A 22,626-nucleotide genomic window follows, 5' to 3' on the forward strand; every position below is an offset into this window, starting at 1 on the left:
TCCTCATTAAGTTTTTGTATATGGCTTGAATTTGGTTGACTTGATGTGACTACTTCGAGTACTGGGGTAAAGGAACAAGTGTCACAGTCAGCCCAGGTATGTTTTTATCATTCTTTCTACCTCTTGTGTTATTCATTTGGATTTTTTTTTCTTTTTCCTACAATTTTCAAAATAACTTTAAACATTTTCTCTATGCCACTGTCAATGTTCTGAGATATAAGCAACGCTATTGGAAATCACATTCTGGAAACAGATGGTGATCTCTTAATTAATAACTTTGTGTGACCATGCATTTTTTTGTTATTCCTAAAAAAATATAATGGCTTCGCTGGCCTCAGTTAAATTTCTTCTTTATAAATCCATTCAGAACATGCTTCGAATAGGACTTTAAAAATGAATTGTTCTTCTGAATTTAGACATTAAGGGATCAAAAAATGGAGTTTATCTGTTGTAATCTAAAGTATAATAAGCAATAGCAATATCCAACAATTTTATAAATCTCCAGATCTAACAGTCTAGAATATTTCTGGCACAATCTGTATTTTTGTCTCAAAGTATCAGGAACTTCAGGGATTTTTCCTTCCGTAATCTAATTAGTCCTGAGCAATTTATATATAGATTTTATCTTTTTAAGTCATTCAAAGGATCTTTTTTTGGAACTTCTTTAAATTATGTTTAAGTCATTTTTGCAAGGTCTAGAAAGGATAAAATAATTCCTCATTAAGTTTTTGCACATGGTTTGTACTTGGTTGACTTGATGTGACTACTTTGATATCTGGGGTAAAGGAACAACTGTCGTAGTCTCCACAGGTAAGTTTTATAATTCTTTCTACCTCTAATATCGGTTACTAATTTTGATTTTTTTTCCTTTTTGTGCTTTGATTTTCTAAGTGATGTTAAAATTTTGTCTGTGGCACTATTAAAGTTCTGGGGCACAAGCAATCCCAGAAGGTGACTCAGAAGATAGGGTGACTTCTTAATTTCAGGAAAATCAAACGTTAATTAAAGTAACCAAACTGTCCATTGTTACAGAAATCTGTATTTCATCCAAATGGATAGAAAGTTGGTCAAGAAGTTGCAAAGATGCAATATGAGTTCCCGCTAGGAAAAAAAAAATCTGAATTGTTATGCTTCTTAATCATTTTTAGGCTGAAGTTTTAAATAGGTTTGAAAAGAAACCGCAGAATAAATGTTTTTTAGAGAATTGTTTGATACTTGATGACTTCAAAGTAATTGCCATCAGAGCCTATTTACTACCAACTAATTGTGCACAAAAGTTAATCCTTTGGGTTCTTTTTCTATTTGTTTTTTTTTTTCCTTTCCTTCAGCTTGATTGTTTTTTCCTTTTTCTTTCTTTCTTGTTCTCTTTGCTGTGTATCAATTTGTATGTTCTCTTTTATATGTATATATATATGAAAGAGAACATACAAATATATATATATTCGTCAATTATCCTGACAGAATTAAAAATATTTTTATATTTATATTTTAATATATTTATATTTTAATATATATATGAATTCATTAATTATATATATATTAGATATATTAAAATATAAATTATATATATATATATTAAATATATTAAAATTCTGTCAGGATAATTGACAAATTAAAGTTAAGATATGGCTCCCAATAGTCAAACTTCTTGTATGATTACCTCATGACTATTGTTCAGTGTGACAACTGGTTTGACTATTGGGGAAAAGGCACCTCGGTCACCGTCTCCACAGGTAAAAACTTTCTTCTTTTCTAAGATATTTTCTGAGTTTTTCTTTGTGATTTTAATGCAATTTTCTTGGATTCACTAGAATCCATTCCAGGCAGAACTGAATCTGTACAGCAAAGATCAAAATGACCCTTTTTCTCCTTTTGTTTTTCTACTCTGTTCTCTCTCTTTTTTCTTCTAAAATGCCATTTTGTCGTTTCCTGTCTATTTGGAAGAATTTAGGGAGATTGTTGCAAAATTGGGCTCTTAATGTTCTTTGCAAGAAAACATAAGTTTCCATCATCTGGAAATAGAGAAGAAGGATATGATCCTATTGAAATTTGATTAGGTTTGTTCTAAAAGATGAGAGGAAACAATGCAATTTTATATGCCATGAAAAGGGACTTACTTAAAATTATTCCAGTCCAGTTCTCAGTGACTGAAGAGCTAAGAATATATTTCACAAAGAATTATGTAAGTGTGAGTTTCAGTACTGGGGACTTGGAAACTTAGTCATCGTTACCACAGGTAAACCTAATTTTTTTTCTGAATCCTATGTGTGTCTTATATGTATGAAGAGTTTTACTATTTTGGAAGGATTTTGCCTCTGTTGAAAATACCAGTTCTTCCATTCTCTCAACGTTTTTAATTTCTGAAATATTTTAACCAAAGGATGAAAAATGTCATATATCCAGGGGCAGAAATGAAATAGTTTGTTCCTTCCTCTTTTATTTTACTGTTTGCCTCAATTATTTCAACGCAGAAATAATCACACCTTAGATATATGATTTACAAAGTGTAAATCTATCCCTGTGTCTCTCTGTTGCCTGTTTTTCTATTGGTAGCCATTTCTATTCCTTTTATCCTCCATTCTTTTAATTCTTCAATTCTTTAATTATTATTATTACTAGTTGCTATGGAAGAGGGGAATAAAGTCTTATTGTCCTTTAAAGACTTAATAATTCTGAAATGGCCTTTTGTAAGAATCTGGGTCAGGCAACATATTCAGATGGTTAAAGGTTTCTGCTGTGAATTAGACAATTTTTAATATATCAAAGGATTCTCTCTCTTTCAGTGAACTTTGATTATTTTTTTATTATATACATGTATTATTTTATCTCCTGATCTTTATAGAATTTAATTGAGTGTCTTATTTATTATGGGACTGATTTCTGATTTCTGAATAAAGTTTAGGGGAAATCCAGCACAGATTTTCATTTTAGTTAAGTGGAAGAAAAATTGTGAAATAATTGCCTTTAAACAGACTGAAGTTAGAAAGTAGAATAAAATGCTGGTTAGATAAAATTTTAAAAATAGAAAATAAGTATGTTTTTTTTTTTTTTAAAAAAAAAAAAGAATTAATGTGTTTATTTGCAGTTGGGATGCTGGGGGGGGGGGAGGGTTGAAATTAAAATAGCCAGGCAGAAAACAAAATATTCTGGGATGTTCAGCGAGCAGGTGGTGATAGATTCGTTTCTCAGTTTTAGTATATTTTAAGACTCAAGTTTCATCTGAAAGGGTTTGGGGCTTCTAAAATGGTTCTGCATGGCTGAAAATAGCCTTAAGTGTTTCGAAAACAACATCTGTTTTTTTCAGGTCTTCTTCTTCCTCCCTTTTCCCAAAATAAATGTTATTTATCATGTTTTAATTTTAAAAAGGAAAAAAAAGCTAGTCTTTCCTTAGGCATTTGTTTTTGCTGGCACCCTACAGTTTCTGAGCGTTTTTCTTCTAGAAACCACACACTAAAATGGTAAGGAAAAACAGAAATATTTATATTGCCTCGGCGTCAATTTATATTGCCAATAATCATACATTTTCTACTTGTTCCTATGACAAGCTCTTTTAATTAATTATTATGCCTTAATATTAATATTTTCTTGATTTCTATAGCAATATATTTTAATTATGTTTCTGTTTCGTACAAGTGGAATATTTCTTAATAATTTTGCGCTAAGCTATATAGAGCATGTTTTAGTGATTTTATTGGTTGGTGGTTTTATTTTTATTTTTTTAATGAATTACCCATGAGGGAAATGACTGATTTTCTTGGGGTAAGTTTTAGAAAAGAATGAATTTGTGGCTTGAATATGGGTTGTTGTTATTTTTTTGTTTGTTTTGTTTTGTTTTAAGGACAGGTGTTTCTTCCAAGTAACTAGGAAAGTTGTTTTTGAATTTTCTTAACTCGAAAAAACACTTTATTTTTTGTTTTTTAAATTGGGATTGTTCTGTTCTTATCCTCTGTGGCAGAGTTTCAATTTATTTCATCTTAGTGGAGTATAATAATTACTGTTGTTTGTAATTTCCCGCTTTCTTGTTCTGAGTAATTGATTTTAAGAAAGGATTGGTCATTTTGGAATTTTGTTTGAGAAAAGGTATTATTTTACTTAGTTCAGCTGACAAGCTACGGGGAGCTTAGTACATGGCAAATGAATAGTCCTATTTAGTTAAGATGTATTGCTTATAAGGTAGGAGTTGTGATTTATTGAAATGCTTCTAAGGGTGATAGTTATTTGGAAGATTGGTTGGTTGACTGTTGGATTGATTGATAGACAGAGATTGCTTTCACTGCAAAATTAGCAGCCCTGTTCAATATCTTAACTCCCAGTGTTCTGTGATGCTCTGAATATCCCAGAATTTTCTCATCCAATGTCTTTCCCCTTTGAATAAAACTTTTGGAGTTTTGGGATAGTGAGCTAGACCCTTCTAATATCTCTAAAGCTTATCCAGAAAGAAGCGCTACCAGTTCTGTCCTTCCCGTCTTAGTCTTCCCAACCCCTGTAGCTTTAGCTATATCTGAGGCAATAATAGCTCGGGCAGGCAGAATCTCTCTCAGCATCCCTGAAACATGTTTTCACCTTTTGAAAAGACGTTTAGCTTCCTACTTAGCTATGCCTTTGAGCGTAACTAGAAAAACCCTTGATTTCAGCAAGGGAGAAGCTTCACATTTTCTAGGGTAGCTGTAGCTATCATCAGCTAGGAAACAGCCGGAGAATCTTGTACTCAAGCTGTAGCTTTGGAAAGGTAGAAGAAGCTCCCTTTTTTTGGCTTAGCTTCTTGGAACCCATCTCCTTCGCTTCTCGGATGGTCAGCTAGAGCTGAGATGAAAGGAGTCTCCAAAGCTAGGGGCTCGCGTAGAGAAAACGAAAGATTCAGCTAGGGATATTTGGAGAGCTTTCTCTAAAACTAGCTGCGTAGGTAGAGACCGATCAGTGGTGACTATCATCAAGTGCTCAGTGACGGAAGCCCAAGCTTTTCAAGGGAAGAAGCTCCTAGCGTTTGCCCAGCTTATAAAATAGTGGCCAAGGATGCTAGCTTTCCTAGCTATAATAATTTTTACAGCAAGAGCTAGGGCAGGGGTCATCAGCCACAATGCCTTTCTACAACCCCACCCCTTACTCTTGGCTGAAAAACAGCAATGAAAACCAGTTAAAAGTATCAGCAACCCTCTAGCTTCCCTAAATCCCATCGTATGGCTAGGGGCTAATTCACCTTTTAGGTGCAAAAGGCAGGGAGATATGTACAACCAAGCCTAGCGCTTACCTAGGGAACCAGATGAATGCTTTTCTTTCTTAGCTCTGAGCTTAGGAATCCTCAGAAACCAACCCCTGAGCTATGAGTGTATGGTTACTAAGCTTTCAAAAACTACAGAGACGGCATCTTTTTAAAGCTAAGGGCTTGGCCAGGTCAAAGCTGCTTTGTTCCTTTATTAAGATTTGGCTTGAGCAACCACAGGCAATTTCTCTGTAGTTTCTCTGAAAGCTCGCGTTGGGTTTGGGGGCATGCAGTTGAAATTTACTGCCGGGGTTAGCTGGGATAGGGCTGCTAGGAAAGCCCTAAATCTTTTGTACCGATTACAGGAGGCAAAAGCAAGCTGAGTTTCTCCAAAGATTACTCTATAGCTGGGAGAATCCTTGAGAGGAATTTGGGGAAACTGCTAGCTTTCTGTGAAACCCACCACTCAATGGGGAGACCTGTCAATCTTTCAACGGTGGAGGTAGCAAGGATGGTAGAAATTGCTAGCTCCAAAAGAAATCTGCAAGCGTTTCCAGTTGAGCGGTGGGTTTAATCATGATGGGGAATGCTCTAGCCGCTCTGTAGAATTTCTAAAGTTCACCAGTCAGCTTGGAAAGCTGCCAGCTTTCTAAAGCTGCAATTTCTGGAGAAATTGAACTGGGATTGCTAGCGAGCTTGCAGTTTTCTCCCCAAATGTTTCTTGGTAAGCATAGCATGATGGGGGAAAGCTTCTAGCATCTCACTAGCTCATTAGAACCCCGTGCTGGTTGAGCTGATGCATGGTTATTTTTTTTGATCCCACTGTAGGGTAGCTGCAGTTGAGCTGAAGCTTTCCAAAGACCCCAGTGCTTGGCTAGAGAAAAGTTCTTTTGTTCTCTGATATTTTGTTCTCTGGGTGGTCAGGTTTCTGACAGGAGCTTTTGCTAAAATGTTGAAGCATTTCAGTCCTGGAATTGTTTGGAGTTATTAAAAGTTAAAGCTTGGACAGGGAAGCCAACCAAAGTATTCCTTATGGTCTCTGAAGCCAGAGCTCAGCTGGTATCTTGGCACTCAGCTGGTTCTCGAATGATTTAGAGCTCTGCAAATTATAGGAATTATTCCAAGCAAATCCCTTAGCTAAAAAGTAGACGATTTTCTCAAATTTCTAATAAGAGGAGAGAGAGGGGGGAAGCAGAAGCTGATTTACCAAAGTTTAACGGTCAAGTAAAAGCCTAGAAGCACAAGATCAGTTTGACTTGTTTATTGTTAACTTGGGTTAGGGTGCTTTTTTTTTTTTTTGCAAGCTTAGCCTATTGTACAGATTCAGTCTGGTTGTTTTATGATTCAGTGTGCTGTGCAAAACCACAAATCCACAACCTGCCTGTTTTGTGATAGCGGCCAGAGGGTCAGCTGAGGGACACCATGCCAACTTGTGGCATATAGAAAGCTGAGAGAGATGCCGTTTCTCTGAACGACATGGCCAGGCTAGTCGGAAAGTCCTTGCTTTCAGAAGTTGGAAAGCTTTCAAAAAAGCTCTGAAGCTTTTTTTTCCCTAGCCTAAAACTTGTAGCTGTTCCAGGAGATAACTCTATGGCTTTGGGGGGAAAAGAGAGCTAACTACTCCCAAAATCTACCTGAAGCCATAGACTTTGCAAGGGTCATGTGAGCTTCTTAGCCTAGACATCCCAGCATTGGGGGAGGGGGGGTTAACAGTGAGCATTTTTTAAATCTCCCCTTCCTTTATTGAGAAGTAATGTCCCACTTGAATCTGTGCAACCCTTCGTGTTAACTTTGAGGTGCATTTGAGATTTTCTCATGCTCCTCCCAGACTCTGGTTGGAGAAACGGTTTGTGAGGGCTGGGTAAGATGCAGTAAGCTTCCCAGCTTTCTAAAAATCAGAACCCAGATAGGAGAACGAGAAAGTGGCTAGCTGTGGTTAGATTCAGCAACAGACTAGAGTTTGCATTAGTTTTGTGGGGGGACTATTGGGGGACTAGCTGCCTTTCCCCAGCCAGATAAATGATTTGACTTGTTCAATTACACATGGGCTTTAGAAGAGGCCAGGAGAAAGCAGCTAGGTTCTCCCCACGTGGTCTCCTGGAACAATGTTACTCAACCTCATCAAGTTTCCTCATGTCAGCTAAGGAATACTGGAAATTGAAGTCCACACATCTTAAAGCTGATGAGGTTCAGAAACATTGTTCTAGGACAGTGGTTCTCAAGCTTTTTAATGCCGCGACCCCCAACCGGTCGTAGGTCGAGGACTACTCAACCGGTTGTAAGTCGAGCACTACTCAACTGGTGCAGCACCATTTGCAGAATGGGACTTTTGGCAGGCTCAGCAGGGCAGAGACAGCCTGGACAATTCTTATTGGCTTTTGAAAGCCAATAGAATTAGACTCTATTCAAGAGAGTCTATTCTATTGGCTTTCAAAAGCCAATAGAATAAAAGGGAGTAGCACAGCTAAGGAAAAGGGGGAAAAAATGGCGGACTGCATTGTTTGGGGACCCCTGTGAAATGGTCGTTTGACCCCAAATGGGGTCCCGACCCACAGGTTGAGAACCACTGTTCTAGGAAGTCACTACTTGTCAGCTTGATCTTTGGAGGATTCCGCTGGCTAGAATATTATGGATTCTCCAGTGTCTAGCATTCAGTTGGTAAATTGTGTAGTTTTCTTCTGAACTACAGCTCCAGAGATGCAGACAGAGAGCAGTTGGGCTTTCCTTCTCAAATGCGACAGAGTTAGGAGGCAAGAAGTAGTAGCAGTAGATCAGCTGCAGAAAGGGCAGAATAACAAAAGTTGGAAGGGACCTTGGAGGTCTTCTAGTCCAATCCCAATAAGCCGAGCTCTCAATAAATTAGAAAACCAGCTGCTGGGCTCCATGTCAGTTTACGGGTGCCCTGAACAACTGTCTCAACCAGCTTCCTTCTAATGCTATAAAAAAAAGCTGAAAGAAGATTCTGGCATTTCTCAACAACCTTCCTAAAGTTGAATTGGCCCTGTTTTTCTCCACAGTCAAAGGAGAAGCAGAACTGGGTTCCTCTGACTGTGCTTTGATTCTGTAAAAACACAGAAGCAATGCGCAGAAGCTTTTAGTAGATACCAGACAGCTGAATTGTTTTACTATCTCAAAAAGAGCTTTGCTAAAGGCTAATGAGCTTTCTCCTCCATTCTTGCACATTATTTCCAGAAAATAATGTGCTTGTATCAATAGAGCAAGGGGGAGAAAGGGACCCAGATCTTACACCATAAGAATCCAAAGCATTTCTCCAGAAGTGCTTCAGATCCGCAACGTAATTCGGAAGGTCTGTGGTGGATTCTGTAAGCAGGCCTGGTTATTATGACAGAATACAATGGGTAAATATCTGAGACAGTTTGGTGTCTTGGTGAAGATGCTGGTCTAGAAACCAGGAGATTGTGAGTTTTAGGCCATTCTTGGTGATAAAAAGCTGACAGGGTAGACTTTGGGCAGTCATTCACAGGGTTGCTGTTAGGGCAAAATAGGAGGCAGGAGAATAAGGTTTGTTTGCTGTGTGTGTGTGTGTGTGTGTGTGTGTGTGTGTGTGTGTGTGTGTGTGTTTTCTAAGCAAGAAATCACTTTAAGATTGGAACTTAAAAGTGCAGCCTTTAAGAACCAATAGAGAGATATCCCTTTAGACAGGAGAATTTGAAACTTTTCTGAAGTTCTATAAGGGTCTATTGGAATATCCTTGAGAGACAGAAGGAAAAAGGGGAGAGGGAGGAGAAATGAGGAAAGCATTCAAATATGTGAATAACCAGTTCTCTGTGTGGATGCCACTTCCGGAAGTCCATTCTGGGCCTGGGCAACAAAAAATTAGCTACCAGTTCTGCCGAAGTGGTGCAAACTGCCTGAATCCCACCACTGCTTACAATAAATATAGTGTTAGAACTCATGACACCGGCTTCTCATCTGGGCTTCTTCAAACAGTTTACACCCAAAATGGAGGGGTGTGTGTGTGTGTGTGTGTGTGTGTGTGTGTGTGTGTGTTAAACAAGAAAACAGAGTTGACTGTTTTAGTAGCCACTCAAAAAGGGAACATGCAACTGAAAAAAAAATGGAGTCAAGTAGAATGTCCAGTTTGAGCAAACTGTTGGATTTCATTTACATGGCTGGCCAAGATAGGCTTGGCAACTAGGTCTCAGAGAAAAGTTTTAGATCTGCTTCATCTTTCTGAGAAGAAATGCTTGATTGCTTTTAAATCTCGGCACGTGGCCTGAGGAGAGAAATGTGGCTTCTAGTATTCTTCCCCAGACCCAGAAACATTTTGTCAGTTCATCTGTCACCTCTGGGTAAATGATATTTTACAAAACTATCTTAAGGATTCCTTCTTTCTGGCCCTATGGGTAGACATGCTGGGGAGGTTTTGACCATTGTTATTTTCATGAATCTGAAAATGTGTTGCCTTTGAAAGAAATTTGCTAAGATTAAGGCCTGCTGGAATTCTTCCAGTTTGCGACAATAAGAATTCAAAATGTTTCCTCCATGAAGGAGATGGGCAGTTTCTAAATATGAGATATAAATATATAAACCTTCACAGGGTTGATCTCAGTGATTCTTATAACAATCCTGGAAAGGAGTCCCATTGATTGAAATCTCCTATGACAGAGCCTGACAAACCACGAATCTCAGCCCATGGGCAGCTAACGGCCAAATGTTTGCACCTCAATTCATACTTTCTAACCTTCCTATTTTAGCTCACACACAGGAAGATTATATGAAGGAGGAATCCATATGAACTGTTAGAACTGGTCAGGAACCAAGTGAGGCAAACTGGTAGCCTACAACTTGATGCATTCCTATAAGGTATCAATGAACCATGACACACACTCCACAAAAGTCTGGTTAACTCAGGGAAAGTCTACACAAATATTTGTTCACCTTCTCTTCCTTTCTCAGCCAAGCAAGACTCACCTCCTTTCATGCACCTCAATCCCAGCTGAACATGTAACATCTTCAAAATCCGCCATCCTTCTCTTTTTCTTCTCCCTCAGAATCCCCAAGGGCCCCTTCTCTTTTTCCACTCATCCCATCTGGGGACAGCACAGGGGATACAGAGATCGCCGTTGGATGCCTCGCCAAGAATTTTCTGCCAGATGCAGTTACTTTCTCCTGGGATAATCCAGACAACAGCAGTATCAGCGACCAGAAGTTTATGAAATTTCCTTCTATCATGTCCGGTGGGACATACACAGCAGCTTCCCAGGCTAAAGTCTCCCGGAGCACCTGGGAGGCTCTAGAACCGTTCTACTGCAAAGCCAAGCACGCCCAAGGAGACAAAGTGGTTTCAGTGGCTAAACCATGTAAGTGAAATTCATTTATTCCATCAGCCAATGTCACCCATGCGCACCTAGGTTACTTTCATAAGGGAGTCGGTCAAAGGGCATTAGAAGCTACATGCAACATGTGTTTGTAGAAAAGTTAGCCTGCCTCCTAAATCACTACACCTAATTTCCTTTGCTTAACCCACCAGATAATTAACAGCGACCCGACATTTTGAATTCTTCTGAATATCAGGCGCACTGAGATACTTTCACTTCCCTTGAAAACCAACCTTCCGACTATGGATGAGGTTGAACATGGCTTCTTCCTGGCCATGGGAAAGGAGTTCTCTGCATATGCTCACCAGTGCCCTGTTTTATGCTCTGGGGATGAGCCTGAGGTGTGGGGCTAAACCCCGCTCATCTTTGTTTCCAGGAGATCCCTGTTTCCCAGACATTTAGGTAGATACAGATGTGTTTCCCAGTTACGGGCTATAACCAAATGCCAGCAGACCACTTAGTTTATCTAAGGGTTTTCTAGATAGAACTGAACACACAAGTCTCTCGACATTACTGCACCTTCTGAATCTTCATTTCCATTATGCTTTTAAGGTGTTGAATTTCCTTGTCTTAATCATCTTTTTTTTTTCTTGCAACTTTCCAGATGTTCCAGTGCAATTAGTCCCTGAGGTGCTCATTCGGGCACCAGTGCTGAGTGCATTTTCAAGTAGCTACCTAAATTCCACTGTCACCTGTGAAGTTAGTAACCTCTGCTCTGGAAACGTTGTCATCAGTTGGCTTAAGGAGCAAAAAGAAATCACCAGTGGCATCACTACCAGCAAACCTGTCCCAAATGGTCGTGGTGGATACACCATTTGGAGCAAACTTGTTGTCACCAAGGAAGACTGGATTTCTGAAAAGAAGTTTGCTTGTGCAGTAAAAAGCAAGGAATTCACTCATTCAGAGACGTTCAGCTTGCCATCTTTCTGCAAAAGTAAGTGGAATTTTCTTCAAGAATCAGAGTAATGTGGCCAGTTGTGGGATAACTCTTTGCTCAAATGCTCCTCTAGGTTGAACACTGAGTGATTTAATTTACTTAATTTAATACACACATCCACATCCACTTTCTGTACATATTTTTGTTCACCAGGGACCCACGCCTCCAATTAGTTCAGTAACCGATCTGGGATTAAACTACTCACCTGTAAAAGAGAATATTTGTACTCGGGGTTGACGTGAGGGATCCTTGGTGCTCTTTGAGCTTGCTTGTTTTCTTGCAGATGTTTCGTTACCCAAACTAGGTAACATCTTCCGTGCTAGAAGGGAGTAGGGTTTGCACTGATGATGTTACTTCCTTCTCCTCTGAGCAAGCTCAGAGAGCACCAAGAAAACCCCACATTCACTTGTATTTTGATATCAATGCAGAGAATTCTTATTTCTCTGAAGAGCTATGCTTAGACTTTGAACAGAGAAAACACATTCTCCTAATTCATAAACACCCAGGAAAAACAGAACAAAATATGGTATGTACCTACCTAACATCAACATTCCTATTTCGTCACTGAGATTTAGAGTTTATTTAAAAAAACAAGACAAAAGCAAAAACATATTTCATGATTCCATACAAATCTACCATGACAGATTCTGAAAATCCAATCAGAGCTCTCAGAGATAAATGTTCCAAAGGGAACATTTGTATATTTCTCAAAGATGCATAGAAACAGTTTCCTGGTGCATTTTTTTCCCCACCTGAATGTAGGTCATGAATGGACCACACACTGCATTACATTAAACAATGTAATGTTTAAGCTCTGTTTAAGAGCTTTTAATAATCACAAGAAAGCAGACATACATAAGCAGCTGCATCATACATTTGTTATTAAATATCTGAAAGGTAGAAATGTTTGTACAATTTATTGAATGATTGAACACTGTTTTTGTTTTGCCTTTAGAACCCATAGATGGAGGGTGTTCATCTGTTAGCGTGGAAACCATCCCCCCAACTTTCGCCGATATGTTCCTGACCAACTCAGCCAACCTGACTTGCAAAATCTCCAACATACCTACTGAAGCAGACTATTCAAAGCTGAATGTCACCTGGACACGAGAATCTGACCACAAGCAACTCCACACTGTGATGACCAACTTCCTAGAACAGGAAAATGATTTTTACTACGTCAATGCTGTGGCCACAGTGTGTGCAACAGAATGGAAGGAGGATGAAACCTTTCACTGCAAAGTGACATTTGAAGATGTCCTTGTCAAGCCAATAGAAAAACCCCTGAGGAAGGAGAATGGTAAGTTTCTAGTTGATCCATGAAAAGCATTTGGGGGGGGATCACTTGTTCCAGAAGGTTTCCAGATAAAAGAGATTAATACCTCATGTATTAAAGGCATTCACTCCGGAGTAGGATCAGAATCGCTCAGGACACCCCAAATTGTCCTTCTACAGTTGCCTTGATTGACATCCCCATGAACCCTATTCTTGATCTGATATTTGTGGCTCCTTTGTTCCTTAACTCCCATCGAGTACAAATAGTGAGAATCCAGCTTCCACATCCATAGTGGTCTACCAACATTTTTTTTTCAACTCCCCTCTTCTTTTATGAAGAGAAAGCGCCTTCTCACTTTCCCCTAGGAAAAGTTTGCATACAACTTGAGATCCCTAAGATAGACAGACAGCATAAATGTAATTCTCAGGCTGCGTTGATCTTGATAGGCCCCATTATACAGATAGGCAGCATGAGCAAATGGATTCCCTGGCATCTAATTCTGGCCTAATGATTCCATATGATCATTTTTTCTTTCTCTTGCCTACCTTAAGTAGAAAACGTGCACCTTCCGCCTCAAAGCTAATGAACTAATCTTTGTTCAGTGACAAAGAGACATGTCTTCAACATTTAAGTGCGGTCTCACCAAGAGGTAGCTACAGTTAAACATGATAAAGAATGTGTACTAAATATTCTCCTCACCTTTTTCTTTTCTCTTTTCTCTTTTCCCATTGTTCAGATGGCAAACTGAAAGCTCCCTCTGTCTACATCCTTTCACCTTCAGTAGAACAGGTGAATTTGCGGGAGAAAGCTACCCTCTCATGCCTCATTCAAGGTTTCAATCCCAACAGCATCTTTGTGCGATGGCTCCATAATGAGGAGCCAATCAGTGAATCAGAATACTTCACCAGCCAACCCATAGTAGAGTCCAATGTACTGTCCAAACAGTATTTTGCCTATAGCATATTGACCGTCAGCGAACAGGAATGGAGTGCAGGAGATTCTTATACTTGCATGGTGGGACATGAAGCCTTGGCCTACAACACAGTTCAGAAGACTGTAAACAAGAACACGGGTAAACCATCCATAGTCAACCTCTCCGTAGTCCTCTCTGACGCCTCCACCGCTTGCTACTAATTGTCAACCTAATTTCTTTTGAGAAACCTTCATTTGCTCTGTTTCCCCACCACCACCACCAACAACCTCTGTTTCTTCTTCTGCCTCATTATGGAAAATTTTCAGTGATGAAGGCAGATCTCTAAGGAAGGATGTGTCAGTGTTAAAACAGTAGCTGGCCACATCTTTCTGAAGGAATTAAATATTTTGCAATAAAGTGTTTTTCTCAAAACAAAGACAAAAAACAAATCTGGCTTTTTGTGAGAAATAGTGATGGTGCACGAGCTAATACCAGAAAATCTGAGTTATCCCATAGGTTCCTTAATCATTTCACATGTATTTCTCCTGACAATAACTCCTGTACTTCATCTTCTATGGCATAATGGTTCTTGTTCTGAGTGGTGCTATCGGTACATCAAGCTGGAGAAGAGCTGTTTTAGAAAGCTGGTGGATAGCTTCTCTTTTCCGTACTGTCATAGATTATCTCCAAAATCAATGCCCAATTTGAGATTATTCGTGTTTTCAGATTATGCCATTCTGTACAGGTACATCTTCAAACTATTCATTTCTCTTTAATTTCTTTCCTAAACAAAGAGATGTCTCATCCATTGGATGTTCATCTGGAATTATTTGGGGGAACATTACATCCTTTGTACAAGGCAAAGAAGTTCTTAAAAAAGTGTTTCATGAAAGTCTAAAACACACTAAAATAGCACCCCAGTAGATCTTTAAACAGAGCATAGGAACTTGATAGCCGAGGTGGCGCAGCAGTTAGAGTGCAGTACTGCAGGCCACTTTAGCTGACTGTGTTCAGCAGGTCAGCGGTTCAAATCTCACCGGCTCAAGGTTGACTCAGCCTTCCATCCTTCTGGGGTAGGTAAAATGAGGATCCAGATTGTTGGGGGCAATGTAAATATATATACACATTGCTTACTGGTGTACACCGCTTAGAGAGTGCTTGCACTTAAAGCGGTATATAAGTCTCATAAATAAATAAATAGGAACACAACTAAATAAATATTGGAAACTATATCATGCATATCAGCTAACACAGCTCTAGTTTCAAACAATCCCTATATTATTTTTTAGTTCTAAGTCAGGGGTGTTAAACTGCGGGCCCACAGGCCACACGCGTCATCTGGAAGCCATGCCCACCCCATTGCCGGCAATGGCAAAACCAGCCTGATACATTGCGCAACGTCATGTGACGTTGCATGTTTGACATGTCTGTTCTAAGTGAAGTAAAAACTGTAGACACCAACACAACAAACCATAACAGCTTGGCTAAACAACATAAAAAATGTGCTTCTATGGAGACTCATCATACACGCGATTGTCAAATAGCAAATGCACAAAATAAGAGTAATGCTGTTGTTTTGAATGTCGGGGAATTTGAAGTTCGCCGCCAAATAATCTAGTCCATCTCAACAATTCTCAGCACACAGATGTTCTATAAAAAAAGAGATAACTTTTTTTAAAAAAAGAAAAAACAAAGAAAAAGCCACTGTGAATGTTTATAATCATGAAAGTATTAGAAGATCAAATACATAGAACTTCAGGACCATAAATGTTTATCCCATGCATTAAAACAAGATCAAAAATTGAAGATTCAAAATTCATGCAATTTAATTAAATTATCTACTGACACACAACTAATTAACAAATCATAAACATCTATGAACACCCCTTCATTGTGTTAACCAAACTGAACATCGTACTGTACACAAACTGTACACCGCTTAGAGAGTGCTTGCACTTAAAGCGGTATATAAGTCTCATAAATAAATAAACAAATAAACATTCCGGCATCCTTAAGAAAAATATCACTGATTACTTTGTTCGGATAACAGAGGAGAAGAAATGTACCCAACTGACTTGTTCTTTTAAAAAAGAAAAAAACATTAAATAGTTTATACATTAAACAGACCTACAATAAGCGGCTTAAATTTTCCATACACCCTGACAATTACCCACTTGATCTTTTATAAAAAAAAAAACCAAAAAAAAACCCCATAATACCGACATTCTTAATAAAAATTATAATTTCCCTTTTGGCTTTTTGAGCAAATGAACTTTGTTAGAGCAGAGACCTTTGTGGTGGGCAACTATGATCTTTACTCTTCCAAGCAGTTAAATTCTTCAAAATGTTTGATGGCTCCAATCAAACAGTTGCTCCTAGCCTAAACCTCAGATTGATATTCTTCTGACATTTTGTTCTTATGCTTGACTCAAAAATATTCCAGACAAATTCTCCTCCGTGAGTTTTAAGAGTCATAAAATGGCCGCCATGCCAGAAAAAGCCAAAGAACTCTTGCTTCTCCTCAAAGAAGAACCAGAAGAAAGAGAAGGAGTTCTTGCCCAGGGCCAAAATGCTCATTGGAGACATGGTCATCCATGCCCTGAATTCTCTTTCTTCTCTCCCAACATATGAGAAAGACATAACCGAGAAAAGCCCTCAGCTGTTTCCTTTGTATTCCATGAGGATGTACTCAAGGGAAGGTCCATAAATCTTAAGTGCTGCCATCGCCTTTTCCATCTGTCCTATTCACCGTGGCTTCTCAGTAAAGTTAAGCTATGGATCATCAACCACAACACTTGGAAAGTCAAAATTCACCTTCGCCCTCATCTTATGGCCAAATACTGGGCATCTTAAACTCAAAGTTCACATTAGGAAGACCCACCAATCTGAACTCCCAATTGCTTTGTATAGATGATAGTCCCCTTAGTGTGCTTGTGGATCTGACTTAGTTACCTAGTTGGCCCATTTGTAGCTCATTTTACAGAATAACAGAGTTGGAAAGGACCTTGGAGATCTTCTAAGTCCAGCTCCCAGGACACTCTATGACATTTCAGACAAATGTTGTCCAATCTTTTCTTTAAAACCTCCCATGTTGGACCACCCACAATTTCTGGAGGCAAGACGTTCCAATAATTAATTGTTTTAACCAAGACTGTTTTCAGATAGCATACAAATAGTCTGTCAACATCCAGCTGGAGAATCTAAATAAAACTCCAGGTTCATTCCATTTCCAAAAATCTTACTGTTTATTGAATACACGGCATGATAATGCTGAAGCAAAACTAACTCAGAGGTTCCCAGACACCAGTTCATAGAATTTAACAATAATTTCTCCAGACAAATCCCCACCCTCTCATGTAGTCCATGTAAACAATTTCACTTTGTTATGGGAACCATCTGCTTCAAATCCACACCTGTTATGGTGTCCTTGGAAAGGTTTCAGGCTTTCATAGTCTTCAAAAGAATCATAGAGGTTTCATTTCTCTCTCTAACCCATTCTAAAGCAATACCTCCTCCCCTTACTCTAATGGCAAGTGGAAACGAAGAGGCACGTAACTACCAAAGTTTCATTCTTGACATAGTCTCTCTTTGTATTCAAGGAAACTTCAACTACCTCAGTTAATATAGAATAGAATAACAGAAGGGATCTTGCAGATCTTTTAGCCCAACCCCCTGCTCAGGCAGGAAACCATATACCATTTCAGACAAATGGTTGTCCAATCACTTCTCAAAAACTTCCAGTGTTGGAGCATTCACAACTTCTGGAGGCAAGTTGTTCCAGGTTGCTTCTCTCCTTGATTAGTTTCCATCCATTGCTTCTTGTCCTGCCTTCAGGTGTTTTGGAGAATAGCTTGACTCCCTCTTCTTTGTGGCAATGCCTGAGATATTGGAACACTGCAATTATGTCATCCCAGTCCTTCTTTTCGTTAAACTAGACATACCCAATTCCAGCAACCATTCCTTATATGTTTTAGCCTCCAGTCCCCTAATCATCTTTGTTGCTCTTCTCTGTACTTTTTCTAGAGTCTCAACATCTTTTTTACATCATGGTGACCAAAACTAGATGCCATATTCCAAGTGTGGCCTTACCCAGGCGTTGTAAAATGGTATCAACACTTCACATGATCTTGATTCTTGTTGTTGTTGTTAATTGTGAAGTCATGTCTGACCCATCGCGACCCCAAGGACAACATTCCTCCAGATCTTCCTGTCCTCTACTATCTTCTGGAGTCCATTTAATTTCACACCTACTGCTTCAGTGACTCCATCCAGCCATCTCATTCTCTGTCGTCCCTTACTTCTATTGCCCTCAATCTTTCCCAGCATTAGGCCCTTCTCCAGTGAGTCCTTCCTTCTCATTAGGTGGCCAAAGTATTTGAGTTTCAACTTCAGGATCTGGCCTCCTAAAGAACAGTCAGGGTTGATCTCTTCTAGGACTGACCAGTTTGAATGCCTTGCAGTCCAAGGGACTCGCAGGAGTCTTCTCCAGCACCATAGTTCGAAGGCCTCAATTCTTTGGCGCTCAGCCTTTCTTATGGTCCAACTTTCACAGCCATACATTGCAACTGGGAAAACCATGGCATGGACTATACGCACTTTTGTTGGCAGGGTGATGTCTCTGCTTTTTAGTATGCTGTCTAGATTTGCCATAGCTTTCCTCCCCAGCCGCAAGCGTCTTTTAATTTCTTGGCTGCAGTCCCTATCTGAGGTGATCTTGGAGCCCAGAAAAATAAAATCTGTCACTACCTCCATTTCTTCCCCATCTATTTGCCAGGAATTGAGAGGGCCGGATGCCATGATTTTGGTTTTCTTAATGTTGATCTTGATTCTATCCCTCTGTTAATTGTGAATATTGTGAAAAAGGAATTCATAATGTCCCAGTTTGCTCATACATTGGCATTCACCCATGCAGGTGAATGAAATAAAACATGGCAATCTGATGGAAAGGGTAGAGGGCTGACTTTAAATATTGTAAACCAAAAATTAAATGCTAACAAGCCTTCCGACAAACTTACTAGTGACTTTGATCAAACCACTTTCATTTTGTTTATGGTTAGACTTCATATACTGACTGCAGGTTCTTTATTATACTCAGATTCATTCAAAATTAATGGGGCATATTAAAAAAAAAAGCTCCCTTCCCAGGACATCCAATGAATGAGACATCCCTTTGCCCCAAATCAGTGTTTTCCACAACTGATATATTCTCAATCCTTCCAGAAATTGTAGCTGACCATCATTCACAATCTATGATTGCAAGTTGAAAGGAACTTATTGTATATTCCAGAAAGAGAAAACGGTTGTCATGTCCTGGAAGATATCAAGGAGTGCACCTCTATCACATAGCTTCAGAAAGCAAGCTTTACTACACTGAATTCATCAAAAAATCGTGAATTCATCCATAAGTGTTCAGTTCTTCAAGTTAATTACACATGGTGATATGTCAACATGTCATCACCTTGCCAACCAAAGGTGAAGAATTTCGATCAGCTTAAACATCCTATCCCAACCTGCTCTTCCATGTAAACCTTCTTCCCACAAATCTGCAGGATCTTTTGATTTGTGCAGGAGTGGTGGGCTGAGTAATTCTTCAGCCAAGCAATAGTAATCACTCGTTTGAAAGCAGTCTTTCAACGTCTGTAATGAGTCACCCCAAATATCTTTTTTCAGAAGGCAACTGGACTCTCTTTGTTTTCTCCTTGAAGACCTTTCACTTCCCATCCAAGAGGTTTCTTCAGTTCTGACTGAATGAGAAGTGAAATGTCTTCAAGGAGAAAACAAAGGAAGTCCAGTTGCCATTGGAGAAGCAACCATGACCTGGGTGACTGAGAATCTCCATGGACATCTGTAGACGGTAGACCGCCCCCTTCCCTTTTTATTCCTTCTTTGGGATAGTCTTAAGAAATGCCATCTCCCACCACTCCAAGGCTTTACTAAAACAGCTCACCTCTTAATTCCCTCTTAGCTCCCCTCAGCTTTTCTCCGCTATTACTTCGGCATCTTCAAACATTGTTTGTCTTTTCCCATACCTTGCGCTATAACATTTTCATGGCTCTTGCATGCTATCTTTATCGTATGCCCCATTTAGCTTCAATGCACCCTCACTTCTTTCTGAACTCTAGAAGCTGACCTTCATCTATTGTCCAAAGGTTACATAGAGGGAATTGTGGACACGGAGGATGAAGAAGAATTCCAAAACCTCTCATCAATCCTTTCCACCTTCATCATTCTTTTCCTAGTGAGCCTCTTCTACAGTGCCACTGTGACAGTCATCAAGGTAAGACAAGTGAGATAGAAACAGTAGAGTATATGCACATGAAATGTCCTTGATCATGCTTTCTACATAGGGAATGGGTAGACCAGTGGTTCTCAACCTGTGGGTCGGGACCCCATTTGGGGTCGAGCGACCATTTCACAGGGGTCGCTAAACAATGCAGTCTGCCATTTTTTTCCGCCTTTTCCTTAGCTGTGCTACTCCCTTTTATTCTGTTGGCTTTTGAAAGCCAATAGAATAGACTCTCTTGAATAGAGTCTAATTCTATTGGCTTTCAAAAGCCAATAGGAAATGTCCAGGCTGTCTCTGCCCTGCTGAGCCCGCCAAAAGTCCCATTCTGCAAACGGTGCTGCACCAGTTGAGTAGTCCTCGACTTACGACCAGTGGGGGGTCGCGGCATTAAAAAGGTTGAGAACCACTGGGGTAGACTTTAACCTCCAGTTGTGTAGTCACCAATGTCCACTTTTGGAGTGGATATCTATCATTTATTAATAATAATATGCAGCAATATGATATGATATTTGGAAACATTTTCGTATGCATTTTCCCTTGCCTGCGTAATTTTGGCCATTTGCCCTTTCACGAGAAAGCAGTTTTGAAGGAAATAGTTTCCACTGCTACTCAAAATATGTCTGCTTATACTTTTCCACTGCGTGATTTTTTTTATGCTTATCAATCTGCACTGCAGAAAAGACAAAAGTAAATACATATTGTCAATTTAATGAATGTATGTATATTAAAATTATGGAATAACCAATAACATATATACATACATTCATACACATATTTATGTTTCAAAATATATTTAGACTGAATCTTCACCAGTAATTTTCTCTCATCTTCTAAAGTCATTGGGCTAAAATAATAGTAATGAGAACAGGTTTGATGGTGTTTGAATAACAGTTGAGTGAGGCTAGAAAAACTATATGTTCTGATGGAATCCCACTATAATTGAATATGAGGACTCTCCATATATATATTTCATTATCTCCCCTTCATATTTAGAGTAGAGTAGAGTAGAGTAGAGTAGAGTAGAGTAGAGTAGAGTAGAGTAGAATAGAATAGAATAGAATAGAATAGAATAGAATAGAATAGAATAGAATAGAATAGAATAGAATAGAATAGAATAGGAATAGGAATAGGAATAGGAATAAGAACTAGAATGGAATATAGAATAGAATAGAATAGAATAGAATAGAATAGAATAGAATAGAATAGAATAGAATAGAATAGAATACTTTATTGGCCCAGTGTGATTGGACGCACAAGGAATTTGTCTCCAGTATATAAACTCTCAGTGTACATGCAAACAACAAAGTGATGTAATCGTAAGATATCAATAGGAGATGATAATAAGAAAGATGAGAAGAAGAATAGCGATACAGCCCTACTACATGGGTAAATATCCTTAGGCATAAGACAAATTTGTGGGAAATAGGTGTTAGTAATGGCACAGGGGGAAAAACTGTCTTTGTTTCCAATTGTTTTGGCATGCAATGCCCTTTAGTGGCATCCCAAGGAGAGGAGATGAAACAGTTTATATCCAGGATGTGAGGATGTGAAATTATCTGTAGATAATTTCTCAGCCCTCTTTCTGATCCTCTGATTATACAGATCCTCAATGGAATGCAGGCTGATTGCAATTGGTTTTCTGCCATCCGAACTATCGGTTGAACTCTATACCTGTCTTGTTTGGTTGCTGTGCCAAACCAGACAGTTATAGAAGTACAAATGACAGCCTCAATAATTCTTCTGTGTCAACTGTATTAAAAATTGTGACTCACTTCCTGGAAAAAAATAAAGTTTCAACAGTAACATTCTTTTATCTTCTTTCTGATTCCAGGTGAAATAAAAACAGAGGCTGATCTTCTACATCTGCTTTTGTGAAAGGAGAAAGATTTGAGTAGATTGGAGGGGGCTGGCATTTTTATCTTGCTTTGTATCATAGTATGAGCTGAAGCAGCCCAGTTGTTTACAGTTCAGTTCCATGGTGAAATTTTGCTTTACTTTGTTGTGTCATTTTCTGTGTGACGCATATCTTTGTGGATACTTCTCTGTGTCTCAATTGTAGTCATTGTTTAATCATTGTTATGATTTTTTTTTTGTCAGAATGATCTGCCTGATCTGATATCCTAAAGGGGATTTATAGCACTTTCATACAAAACAGACAGGAGATCACTGCACAATCTGTATTTTTATATTGAGATTGTCATACAATGCTGTAATAAATATCTATTTTTGATGAATGAAGTGCCTCCCTTGTGAATTTTTACTGGTACTGAAGATGTCCACTGTTCTTATCATTCAACCAAAACTCCCCATTTGGTTCTCAGACAAACTTGGTTAAGCCTAGCAACTGGGTTTCTGAATCTTAAAGTAATTCACACTGCAAGACAGCGAACACTGGAGGAACATAACTTCTCAAATTCTCTCCAATATCTTTGCAAACATTGGCCATATCTTTGAGAATGTATATGCATTGAGAAACATGGGATAGGATACCTAGTCTATTATGGTTAATTGAACTGGGAGGAGAAGGGAAGGGAATTAAAATGAAATAGTGAGTAATACTTTCTCTGTATTGCTCAATTTTTTCATCCGTAGGGATGTAAAAGTGGTTTATGGATCAGGGCCATTTTAAAGCACAGTCTTCTCTTTGACAGCATCTCTCTTTCACACCTACA

General features: G+C 39.0%; 1 protein-coding gene and 1 gene segment (V, D, J or C); both read left to right on the top strand.

Annotated features, from left to right (window-relative positions):
- Positions 1–22,626, top strand: part of LOC120314722 — a 70,613-nt gene that overhangs the window by 4,078 nt on the left and 43,909 nt on the right. The window contains exon 1 of one of the 4 annotated variants that reach the window (XM_039358106.1): positions 1,740–2,236. The exons of 2 other annotated variants lie outside the window; for them this stretch is intronic. The gene's annotated coding sequence lies outside the window, so the exon portion shown is untranslated. Of the gene's footprint in view, positions 1–1,739; positions 2,237–3,104; positions 3,459–22,626 lie in introns of those variants that run through there. One more of the 4 variants, XM_039358102.1, reaches the window with a different exon arrangement.
- LOC120314718 lies at positions 1,649–22,189 on the top strand. The segment is given in 7 exon segments: positions 1,649–1,733; positions 10,216–10,524; positions 11,147–11,476; positions 12,435–12,779; positions 13,492–13,827; positions 19,818–19,945; positions 21,786–22,189. Coding segments are annotated over 7 exon segments (1,527 nt in total).

Source organism: Crotalus tigris, unplaced genomic scaffold (assembly GCF_016545835.1).
Source record: "Crotalus tigris isolate CLP2741 ecotype Arizona unplaced genomic scaffold, ASM1654583v1 scf7180000018992.311333, whole genome shotgun sequence".
Taxonomy (NCBI): Eukaryota; Metazoa; Chordata; class Lepidosauria; order Squamata; family Viperidae; genus Crotalus; species Crotalus tigris.